This window comes from Chroicocephalus ridibundus, chromosome 1 (genome assembly GCF_963924245.1).
Source record: "Chroicocephalus ridibundus chromosome 1, bChrRid1.1, whole genome shotgun sequence".
In the NCBI taxonomy this organism is placed as follows: domain Eukaryota; kingdom Metazoa; phylum Chordata; class Aves; order Charadriiformes; family Laridae; genus Chroicocephalus; species Chroicocephalus ridibundus.
The window spans coordinates 145,810,023-145,822,619 of record NC_086284.1 but is presented as its reverse complement, the minus strand read 5'-3'; the positions used below and the strand labels follow the sequence as shown (position 1 = coordinate 145,822,619).

The window sequence follows — 12,597 nt, the reverse complement described above, 5'->3', positions numbered from 1 at the left end:
TGATTTTTACATCAGCAAACCTGATGTAAAAACCTCATTTTAGAACAATGAAATTCCACAAAACTCTGCACTTAACCCTGACTTTTCATCAACCTGTAAAGAGTCAAGCTCACCAGGCCCTATCTTTCCAATTTGGAATGGGAATGAAGTCTACGGACTGGCACCCTCACAAGTGGCAGACGGCAAGAAGGGGACAGGGCATTCGGCTGAAACTGAGTCTACTTTGGCAAAAGGCAATAACCTAAGTCAGAAATTGTCCAAGATATCAAAGTAAATACCACTGACAGGCAGTTAACCTTTCTCACTTGGCACAGTTCGTTTAGTTTTGGTTTGTTGGTTTGTTTTTTTTTAAATGAAAGAATTTATATTTTTTTAAAACTTTCTAGGTAGGCTTAAAACTTTTCTTCTTTGATTGGAAAAATGGAACTTGCTTAGTGATGTCTTTCAATATTTTTCACCACTCAAATGTACAAAGATCTGCTCTCAGTGTTTTCAAAACCGATATTCAGTCTTTCCCTCTTTGTTTATTGCTTCTGAAGAATAGAAGAAATGTTAATCAGATTTAAAAGGTGACTGAGAATACTTTAGCAAAGCACACTACTGATTCGGTTATCTGGAACAACTGGCGAGCCCATCAGAAATCCAAACCCAGCTAACTTTAAAATGACATCAACAAGGTCATGCAAAAAGCACTGTTTCCAGTCTCATGTACTCACATTCCATTAGTTACCTGTCCCTCCACCTGCAAACCATGTGCTCTGATTAAAACTTAGCAGAAGAAAATTACTTTTAAACTCAGGGCACTCCTTATACACCTTTCATTTGTGAACATTCCTATTTTCAAGCTTTTCCCCTCACCCATGAGGGAGAGCAACTCACGTTTTCTTAAATGGAAGCTGAGGATATCCAAAAATTCATAGAGCCCTGGGAGTTGGGATTTACAAATAATACCAGGTATTGCAAGGTTTAAGATAAAACTCTACTAGTCACATTCAACTTAGCTGCCCTCTAAAGCTGCCTCGTTAAATTTTCCCCATCACAGCACTCAAGATTACACAACTACACAAAATTTCATGGGCATCAGGATGCAGATGCACACTGGAGCCAGGCAAAATTCCCCCCAGCGCAATGAAACACATCCTGCAGGGGTGGCTGGGGATGTTGCGGTGGCTTGTGCCTGCTGCTCCTCTAGCCTTCGTCCAAAGTCCCCTCAGGAGGCAGGCAGGGAGCTGGGTGGATCAGAGCCTCCTGCATTTGCTCTGCACACAGGAATCCCAGCGCACATTTACACTGAAAAGAGGAAAACCCCTAAGAAACGGGTTGCTGTCTTTTAACTGTGGGCAGTAGGTTTAAAAATTTGGGGCTTACCATGAGTTTAAGCAGCCATTCCCCTAATCCTATGGCTGCATGCTTTCAGCTGCCTCTGTAACATTTGTTAACTTGTGTATGTCAAGTGCAAGAAAAAAAAAAAACTTGTTTGAAATTCAAACAGGCCTCTGAAAGAAAATCAAGATAAGTCATCCAAGCGTTGGATGGTAAGTTTCTGTAAGTTTCTGTATTTTGAGGTTCATCTAAAAAACCTTGTTTCAGGGTTTGTTTGTTGATTTTTTAAAATGACCTTGATTTTCATCTGCCAGAGGTCAAAAAACAACAACTTGGTTACTGTTTTAATATCAATTCTTTGTAGAGAGAGAGAGAGAAGAGAATAACCTTAACTTACAGCATCAAATGATAACAACCACACTTGGATATGCTCTTCTAGCCTTCTTCAGTGAAGTAATTTCGTATAAATTTCAACTCCATGCCCTCACTCATGTGACAGTAAAAACCTAAAGGGGCATTTCAAACAAACTGTCCAAAATTTATTATACAAGAAGATTACCAGAGTACCACAATTCATTATATATAAGCTTGGTTGTTGCAAAAGCATTGGACATCTCATGCACTTAGCAAGTCAGCCATGCACTGCAAACAATAGTACCATGTTAGTAAGGACTGTTGTGCTTTTGCACAAAGAATTGCATAAAGTACCGTAGACAATCTTAAAACTGCTATTTCTTTCTGAGGAACTGACTTTGTAGCTCAGACATTCTCTTGGAGAAGGTAGTATCATTAAGCATTTTCCCAAATGATGCCAAAAGCCCTGGGAAAAAATATCAAATATTCAGTTGTCTGAGACCATACTAGCATCAGAACAGACCTCCACCATCTAAAATACCAAAGTAAGCAGTGGCAGTGACAGGCTGCTTTCTTCTGTGTGGAGCGATTTGAAAAGAAAAGACAGTTTGCCGGTAGCTTTCACAACTATTTTCTGTCAGCAGGGGACTGCAGATCTCTCAGCAACTGACCACCTTCTGTTCCTCTTCAGCCCTACTTCCCTTCTAATCCGTGCTGCCTGTTAGACCACGCACTGCCCCACCAGCCACATCCACCTCTTTCCACACACATGCCCTCGGCTCTGCCAATTCCTCCACCGCCTCACCCTCCCTTCACCAACCCACCCCTCTGCACCCACCTCCGCTCTCTCTTCTTCATCATCCAGGGGCCAGCGAGGGAGCACTGTGGAAGGACAGAGGAGAAGGTCCTCTTGTTTTCTTTTCCGCAATCTAGCAACCCCGTGGCCGCTCATCAGCCAGTGGAAATGCTGGTAAGAAAAAATCCTGCTCGGGCAATGTGATGTGCCTGTGAAGCCAACAAAGGGCTGGGGCACCTTTGGCACAGGCAGCATCTCAAGTCACCAAACTCCAAAACATTTCCGCTCGCACAAAAGGACCCCCCCAAAACTAGACGCACTGGAGGGAAGCTACTGAGCAACAGGACGGGGGGGGAATAAACGTATTCATGGACATCGTTTGCAAAATCTGCCCAAAGTTTATAACGACAATTCACACAGCTTGCTAACTCAAAAGGTAAACCTGAGCAGAAGAACCAGTGCTGCAGGAACTCTGGATGAGGTCCTCAGGTTCACTGCAGGACAGTGCAGCCGTGCCCACACAGACTCCACGCTGCCCAGCCCAGTCACCACTGTAGGGTCCTCTTTCCTTTATTATTAAGCAATAAATATGAATTGTTTTAAAATCATATGCCTTTAACGATGTTTTGTTTCTACTCCACGGCAATCAAAAAAAAAAAATGGCAAACAAATGAACATCAGAGGTAGACAGAGATCCAGGCAGACACACAGGTGGAAAAACAGCACTGGAGCAACAAGGCTACTCCTGATACAATCTTTTGGTTACCACAGCCAAAACAGCCCCTCAAAAGCTCAGGTGATACCTAATACAAGACAGGAATAACTAATAACAAGTACATTTTAAGCCCCTGTTTCGTCTGTCTTTTGCTTTCCTTGTTTAACTCTGTTTCCAATTTTGCAATCAAAACCATTACCTTGCTAGAATGTAATTTCTTGGTTTAAGTTCGTTTCATATTTGAGGTACACTGAGGTAGTAAAAACAGAAATTATTTTTACTTCTCCAGAGACAGGGAACACAAAGCAGCTGGACAACTGCATCTGTCCTCCGCCCCCCAGGAAAGGAAGCTGGAAATCCGGGGAAATGGGATTCACCTCCCACACAGCTGCAGGTCAGGTTGGGGCCTTTTGGTGGGCAGTGCCAGCAGGGAGGAGAAGCTGTCCCTGACAGATAACACCCGCTACCCTCCAGCAAGAGGCAGGTACCAAGGCAGCCCCTGCGGTCGCAGGGGTCTGAATGAAATCCTTCCTCAACTCACCGCTGTCAAAACCTAGGCAAATTTCCAAAGGGGCAGAGAAGGACAAGCCCTCCATGCTGGAGAAGAGGGTCGGGAGACAGCGCTTGCAGCTCAGGGAGGTTCTCAGCACGCAGCTGCAAGATACCCTTTTTTAAAACAGGGATAACCAATGCATTTTTGCTTATCCTGTTCTCAGAAATGCCATTTCACTTGGAACTTTCCGCACCAAAACATTCAACCCCAGACATCTACCTTGGGTCCAAAAAGTCAAGGTTTAGCATCATTATAAACAGTTGAAACCAGGACCTATGTCAGGAAGTGTCTACACGTCTACGTAGCAGTGGAACTACTGATTCAAGTAATTAGATGGAATCAGATTTACAAATAACAAATGCAGGTTTAAAAGAAGCAGTCATAAGAGGTTTTATGTCCTTAATAAAAGATGCATCTCTGAACAAGTGACAAAACGCAACGCAGAAAAGGAAAGAAGTAAAATCCTGAACTCCTTTCTCCTTTTTTTCCATAAATATCCCTAATCAAGTATATCAAAGTCATACGAACTTCACCAGTCTCCCTTTCATACAAGAAGTAACAGACCATTCAAAGCAAGCAGGAACCAGACTTTCAAGTGCATTAACTACCAGTGCAGAGGACATGGCTTTGTGCTAGTGCCCAACAAACAGGCTCACGCTTCAGCCAAGCAGGAGCAACCTGCACCATTAACAGCAAAGGGCAGAGGGTTTCAAATGCTTCGCCATGCAGTAAAACACCCGACCAAGCGAAGGTTCACGTGCTTCTTGGGAAATAATGTTCCAAGACAGGGAAGTCAAAGATTGATATGACCCTTTCCTCTGTGGCACTTTTAAAATAAAGGATAACCTCGATTTCTAGTGAGTCTGAGAACCGTATAAAGATTGTTTAGTTAATCTCCTCATTATGTAAAAGGAAGTTAAATCAGACTTGAAGTCACGCAAGTTAAACAATCTCCCCTCTCTTTCCTGACTACTCCCCACATTACCCATAGTCCAGCCGAGCACTACAGAAGTTCTAATAGCCAAGCCGCTTGTCTCAATTCAAAATTCAAGTCCTCTCTTACTTCCATTACTACCACACAGCTTGTGGGTAAACTCACTTTTACATTATTAAATCAATCTGTTCTTTCCCTAACCCCAATTTTCTCTCCACTTCTGTTTGATAATGAGCTCTCTGAACTGAGGATATTACATTTTAGCATACAGTCTCGTAAATCATAATACCGCAATTAAGTCTAATCCTACGTTCCTTCACACCCAAGCTGTGCTCTGTGTGCAAGTAAAACTTCTGAAACAAACAAACCCCCTCCGGGGCTCATTACTTGCTGCATTCCCACAAGGGCGCTTTGTGGAAAGCTTTGTCTCATTGTTTATTTAAAGACAGCACTGTTGTTAGAATATTTGAGATGAGCATCAAAATAAGTTCGTTATAAATGGCAAAGCTGGAGCAGTGCCTAATTGCTAATGTGAGTGGATAATTACAGAGGATATAAGCTTTGATATATGTATTGAATTGCAAGGTATGCAAGATACAGTTGTACTTATATGTCTACATCTCTGCTTATGTGGCATTTATTGTAACATCAATGAAGGTATTTAATAATGCATATAATATAGCTTATGATTAAGCAAGTTATCATAGAAAAGAAATACACCTATAGATGCAAAATGTCATAGGATGGGCCAAATTATGTTCCCAGGTACATTAGCACACATTCAAAGTAGCTGCAGAATTCAGACCAGTGCTTTTGCATTAGGAAGACAACCAAGAGAACATATTTCTGAAAATGCTAATCCTACACACACAATCAAAATTAGGAAACACACAATCAAAACTGTCAAATCTCACCGGTACTGTCAGTCCAGAGGATAAAGCACCTAGGTAATAAAATACACAAACACTTTTCCCCACATAAAAGCTGAAATTCACCTTCCCTTCCCTCTTCTAGGCATTATTTGATTCTTTATGTTTTAGAATTAAATTGTAAGTAATCCTAGTTATGCCACTCTCACTTTCTTCAGGCTTTCTATTCTTTCCTGACTAACTACGTTTTGTCAGCTGGCACAAGAAAGAAAAATTCGCTGTTAACTAAAGGACAGTACTCTGTTCCTTAACCAAGCTTACATTTTCAGACAGTAGGACAGAAGGGTAAAAAACAAATAAATAAATAAATTAAGTGCACTGATGAAAATACTGCATTGGTGTGTTGTAAGCATCATCAGTCACTACATCTGTTCTTAGCACCGTTCCTGAGGCCACCAAGATGAGACATTTCAGCCTTCATTGTATTTGGAATATTTTTATTTATGCTGTTCTATAAGCACTTTATACTTAATCTTGTCCCTTCACAAAGTACGACGGACTCAATCTGTGTGTGAAGTCCAGCTTCAATAAGACAACTAATGCACAAAAGCCCAGGGAAGGAGCCTAAAGAAAACTGTGATACTAGTTTCAAATAAGAAAGTTCTGGCAAGCAATTCCACAAATTAAGACAAGTTATTCAGGACAAACCACTAAACTCAAGAAAATGAGTCTGAGTACTCTACAACACACTTCTTGCTGCTAATTAGAAATAAGTCTCAGCGCTCCTTGTCATCCACTGCCATACATTACCTAGCAGGCAGCTTCTGGCTGCATGCTCCATTAATTATGTTCCATGAGGTTTCTCACTGCTATGGCACAAAAGCGTGTTTATGGAGGTGAGACAGGAATGCAGCTACTGATGGTGACTAACAGGCCCATTGTCATACTTTCCAACAGCTGATGCTGGCTGTTGTCGTTACTTACTTTTTTCCCACCTCTCCAATCGAGAATACTTCCCCCCCACCTCAACTCGTACCAAAAGGTGATTAACAGTAGCTCTAATTCCCAGCATCATTGCCAACATTCCAACATTTACTGCGAAAACATTGGGGAAGGTGCTCGTGAGGTTCAGACACTGGTCTAGGACAACTTAAGATACCTGGATGCATTGCCTAATTCTGCCACATACCTCCCGTAGGACATAAAGCCTCAAGCTGTGCAAAAGCTAAAACACAGTAAGAGCTCAAAAATGGGGGGGGAAAAAGCTAATAAGCGCAGTCCAATAAGCCAGTACCAAATATATCTTGAAATGGCAGAAAATAACCCATGGATGTAAATTCCTTTTCCCAAACATCTCCTTTTCTGTAGTAAATCACAAGAGTATCAGTTTATACACTCAAAAGCATCCTTCTTTTTAAAAAGGAAAGGGGGGGGGAAGCTCACAGAGACCAGAAAAGCCAGATTATACATCACCAGCACCTTAGAGCAGCATCCAAACCCAGAATTAACCCAAAGCCAAACAGAAATAAAGGGCAGGGGATTGCTTGGAGTCTCGGTACCTCACATATCCAAAGACCTGCAGTAGCCAATGGAGAATGCTGAGCCCTAAAACCCTCTCTTGTATGCTGCCCAGAGGTGCCCCCTCTCCACATGGGATCCACAGCGTGGATCAACCTCCTGGAGATAGGTGGTTACACCCTTTCTTCCCAAAACCGAGAATAACTTCTCTCTTAAAATACGGATGGGGAAGGAAGAATTCGAAGCCGCACTGCCTGACTTCCCTCCTCCTGCCCCCATCCCACATGACAGCGCTAGCCCCAGCTGCGGAAGAGAGGTTCAGTTTCCTCTTCTGACTAAGAGGGATCAAATCTGAAAGCAGCGCCCTCACGCACTCACATCCAACAGCTGTTTATAGTGAATAAAAATAGTTCAGAGCCAAGGACGTGAGCACAGGTTTCTTCCAGCTCACAGAAGTGCCCCAACCTTTTGGGTCCCTTTTGGGTCCAACAGCATGTCATCATTCGAGCAGCTCTCAAACCTTTTCTGCATAGGGAGGTGTGGAGAGGCACCTCTGCCTTCATCCAGCACGACTCAGCACACCCGCGTGGACATGGGGCCAGGGGGAATGGATAGCCCATCTCCTGAACAAGAAGGATCTCCTAATCAAGGAACTGAGGCAGTGCCGCTCTGAATTCTTCCTTCTGTAACCATATTTTAAAAGACCGTGCTTGTGCTCAGTTTTTGGAAGAAGGGGCATAAGCACCTACCTCCAGGCGGATGTTCCAGGCTACGGATCCCAAATGGAGAAGGGCAGCTCTGGCTAATGGTAGAGGAGAGGGTACCTCTCTGCACCAGAGCAAGATTTCCACACTAAGGTTCTAGTAGATATTAACCTGACCCTATACTTGATCTCAATAGCTCAGCTGCATCTTTCTCTTGGCTTCAGGTTTCCTGGGGAAACCAAGCACAGGAAAATTTCTGCATTAGCAAGTGAGCAAAAACCATTCTAAAACACATGAAACTGCGTTTCCTTAGAAATCTCCACCTCAAAACTCATCTGTTGAGCTGGTTCAACTCTTCAAGGAGTAAGGTCTGCTGACGTGACGGACCTCCCCCACTTGGAGAAGTGCTGTGCACTTTTTTATCTTATTTATAGAATAGCCTCACTCACGCTTTGTTTAAGAAACAATTAGCCTTTGACAGCTTAAAATAAACAGGACTCTCTCCCTGCTGCAGAGTCACCAGACCTGAGCTCGATTTCAAGTTCTTACAACCACATGAGGCTACCCGATGGACTAAATAGTGTTAAAAGACACAAATTTTTTGCCCAGCACCTTCCAAAAAAGCACCCTGAGTAATACTGGCAAGAACAATAAGACTAGAACCCGCATCAGCCAAACAAAGCGAGGAAGCAGTCGTTCCCACTCCTACCCCACTCTGTCCTCACCACCAAGAGGCACCTCTAGAAGACAGGGCCACCTCTGTTCAGATGCTCGCGCCGAACAGAGAACCTGCAGGAATGCAGGAGATGCAGGAGTTTAGAAATGGTTACACACCAAATGTGCAGCTGGGTACACACCTTCCCTGAACGTACAATATTTTTTTTCTGCCTCTTGCCTTGCTGCCACTGGTCCAAAGGCCCAGATAATATGACTTAGCATCACAACTTTAAATTTCAGTCCAAGCTTTTGTACCACCAGCAGAGGGGTCAGCCTTCCCATTTAGTAGACGTGGGAGTTTTCCACTCTGGTGACTTCACATTTCCTTCAAGGCCTCCAGCTCCTCAACTCCAGCCTCCTGGCTCTGCCGCTGCCTTAACCATGCCAGGCGGCAGGGCACAAAAAGAGCTGTATTGAAAAGCTAACAGAGCTACATCAGCGTTCTCGAACTCCTGGCCTGCTGCTGAAGGAGAGATGCACACAGGGGTCCTGCCTCATCCCAGGTAGTTTTCTTGAGCTGGGTTAGCTGGCTCTTACTAAAAGAGAGCCTGGATGGTCTGTTAGTCAGGGTGTTGGCTTGAGTTCAATTATTTCTTCTGGTAAAGAACGCCCATGTGCCTTAGGCAAGCTTTGATCTTGGCTTTCCATCAGTAAAACTGGGAGTAAATGTCCTGCCCTAACTCCAAGGGATGAGGGGAGAATCAGTGGTCTCAAGCCTGCGACATGGGAATGCCAACACGTATTCAAGCAATGTGCAGTTGTACAAGCGCCAGTCACAGCAGAAACATTCATGACTGTAGACAAGCAGGTGTTCTGTGAAATGAGGAACATTTCTCAACATAACGAAAAGTAAAAGAAAATTACGGCAAATATAGCTTCCCCAGATAACAGAACACAGCAGCAATGAGACAGAACAACAACAAAACCAAACAACTCAGCAACAAATTATGCCAACAAAGAAGCGATGCTGGAGTTATAAGGATAACAAACAATATCCAGTGATCAACAGTTGCAGAAAACAAACATTTTCAGACAGGATTTAAAATTACGAGAGTCAGCAAAATGAAAGGAGATGTGAGACAAAACAGAGTCACAGATAGAGAAGGCGCAAAATTAGCAAACAGAGGAACAAAACATGGAAAAACACTTGTCAACAGATGAAAAGAGTGAACAGCAAGGATAGGAAGCAGTAATAAGATTAAAAAAATATAAAGGATCTTGAATACCGTCTCTTTTCCACTAACAGCATCCCATCGAGTGACTTAGACATTTATTGTCAGCATTTTAATACTGCCTTTACTTCACCCTACAGTTCCCCACTGAGATCTCAGGACACAGGCAGTCGAACACGACACACCGGAGCAATACCCAGGCACATGTCAGCCAGCAGTGGATCAGCCTGAGCAAGTTCAACTGCTACTCTGAAGGTACAGCTAACTCTTAAGCAGCCAATGACACTGATATTTAACTGGAGTTTGAGCCAGTTTGAGACGTTTCCATTGACAAAGGTTTAAGGACATGCTTACTCTGGACATGCCACTACTGCAGCTCTCCTACAAACATCAGAGGGAACCACTGCACCCTCGGGACATGCAACCAAACTATATGATGGTTTAAAGAAAGACATCACTGTATTCCTAATGTTATTCACTGTGGTTTTCTGTCCTGGATTCCAAAAAGGTGATTCAAAGTGGTCGAGGTTAATAAAAACCTCAAGCAAGCAGGAGCAAAGCAGCCACAGTTATACTACAGCTCTTCACCCCGCAAAGAGACAGAAGAGCTCATGGAAAAAGCATCCCCACAAAACTAAATATCTGATCATATGTATCTGATTATTAACAACCGCAGATAAGACCTCAAGCAAAAGCAAACCAGAAGTAAAGGGATGCACATTTAACAGCTGATTACGACGACGAGCCAGAAAGTTTTTGTCCTTCACGCCTTTGTCGAAAATTCTCAGGTGCGCGATAAAATAAAGCATCCCCCCTCAAAAAAAAAAAAAGTTAACCGTAAACAGCAGTGATATTAACGCATGTGGGTAGAGCACAGGACTATTTCTACAGAGCGGGTTCTGGCAAACGCCGGGTATTCCGGTTTGGGCCGGCCCGGAGGTGCAGCCCCGGCAGAAGCCGAGCGGGGAGCGCGGAGCGGGGCCAGACCCAACGGGGGGCGACCGCCGCCTGCCCGCCCCGCCGGTACCGCCGCCCCGGGCCTGTGAGAGAACTTCTCCCCTCACGCCTCCCCTTTCCCCCCACCCCCGCCCCGGCTCATCACTTCCTACTTTCCCCCTCGCCGCCACCTCGGCGGCGGCGGCGGCAGCGCGCGCTGCCGGCCGCTTCCTGCGCTGCAGCCGGCGGGTCGGCGCCCCGCGGCACCCCAACTCACCCCAGCGTGCTGATGAACCCGTTGACCGCCCCCTCCGCGTAGAGGGACACGATGTCCCCGATGTAGAGAAAGCTGGACATTTTCTCAGACATTTTGGCTCATTTTTTCTCTCTCTTTTTTTTTTTTTTTTTTTTAAGTTGGATGCCGCACGCCTCCCCTTTCAAAGAAAAAAAAAATTAAATTAAATTAAATATAACGCCAAACCGACCCGGGGGGCGGCCGAAGAGACGCGGCGGTGGCGGCGGGCGCGGGCTGACATGAGCGCGGCGCCGCTGCCCTCCGCCGACCGCCACGGCCCGGCCCGGCTCTGCCCGCCGCGCCGCCTCCCGCGCCTCCGCCCCCCGGCACCGCCCCGCCGCCACCCCCGGGTCGGGGGTGGCACCCACCATCAGCCCCCAGGCGGGGCCTTGACACGGGCGGCGGGTCATACCGCCTTTGCTCAGCCCGCCAAGCCGGGGGAGGTGCTCCAGAGACCCCGGTAACTCCTCGATAATTCCCTGCGGTCCGGGGCTGGAGGCGGCTGCTGGGGGCCGGGAACCCGAGGCAGGCAGCGGGGCTGGGGGGTGGGAGGGCGTCCCTGCCCCACTGCCACCCCCTCTGCCAAGACCACAGTCGCCCTGCGCTTAGTTTGATCACCAGCCCGTGTCACCCTCTATTTAATGGCCTACAAACTGTAGGAACCACAAATCCTTTTTTTTTTTTTTTTTTTTTTTTTTTTTTTTTTTTTTTTAAATCGAAGCTAACCTTGCTGCACTGCTGTGCAGGAATTCCCACAGCGCACATTTCCATAAGAAAATTGCCACAAATTTAACCAAAAAAACCCAAACAAAACAAACAAAAAAAAAACAAACAAAAAAAACCCCAAAATTACTCTCAAACTAGAGAGCACTCTGGAGGACTTCTCTGCCGAGGAAAGTGGGGACACCGCAGCCTCACGGCGCTCAGCAGAGTGGGGGGCTGCCAAGCCTCCCCTCTCCGCCCCACCACACACCTGCAGCCCCAGAGGCACAACCAAGGGCTGCCCAAGGCCCAGCCTGCACCTCGGTGGCCAAAGGGGCTCGGACGGGACTGCACAAGCCACATTGGTGGCCAAAGGGGCTCACATGGGGCTGCGCAAATCCAGGCTGCTTCAATGCACTGCCCAAGACCAAGTATGGGCCAGCGAAACCACGCACCCATCGGAGGATGGAAGCGTTTAGTTCAAAAGAAAGGCTAGCCCCAGCATGGGATTCCTATTCTTAAAAAAACACTGTGTATTCTTTAAACAAAAAAAAAATGTAATTTCCAACATGAGTTTTAAGGATCAAAGCGTTTCTACTTTTTCTGATGTTTCAGCTATGTTTTACCTCCCTGAGACAACTCTCCAAATTACAGGAAAAAACAGCACTAGCACTGGTTACCCAGTGTATTTTTCCAATGTAGCATTTGAGAAAAAAAAAATAATGAAAAAATGAAAAAACAACTCACCCAGGTCTGACAGCATGACCAAATACTGTGTCTTAAATGATAAGAATATAAATCTGGCTGCAGGAATGTGCAGACTGCTGGAAGCGAGTAATAAGCTGAGGATTTCACACTTGCATTTAATTTCCCACATCTACAGCTTCCAGCCTTATCTCACTTCTTCTGAACATAAATTCTTGACATCAGAAGTCTTCAAAGTCAAAAAAAGTTTTACCATCTACATGCACCGAAAAAAAACTGTTATGCCATTCTAGAGTTCCTCCTT

At 45.2% G+C, this 12,597-nt stretch overlaps 1 protein-coding gene across 1 annotated transcript in view; it reads right to left on the bottom strand.

The window, feature by feature from the left end:
* The window catches only part of ITPR2 (inositol 1,4,5-trisphosphate receptor type 2), a 261,876-nt gene extending 250,715 nt beyond the window's left edge, over positions 1-11,161 (bottom strand). The window contains exon 1 of the mRNA XM_063357290.1: positions 10,869-11,161. Coding sequence (XP_063213360.1) covers positions 10,869-10,960 — 92 coding nt within the window. The 5' untranslated portion in view covers positions 10,961-11,161. The remainder of the gene's footprint in view (positions 1-10,868) is intronic.
* Positions 11,162-12,597: the final 1,436 nt, after the last annotated feature.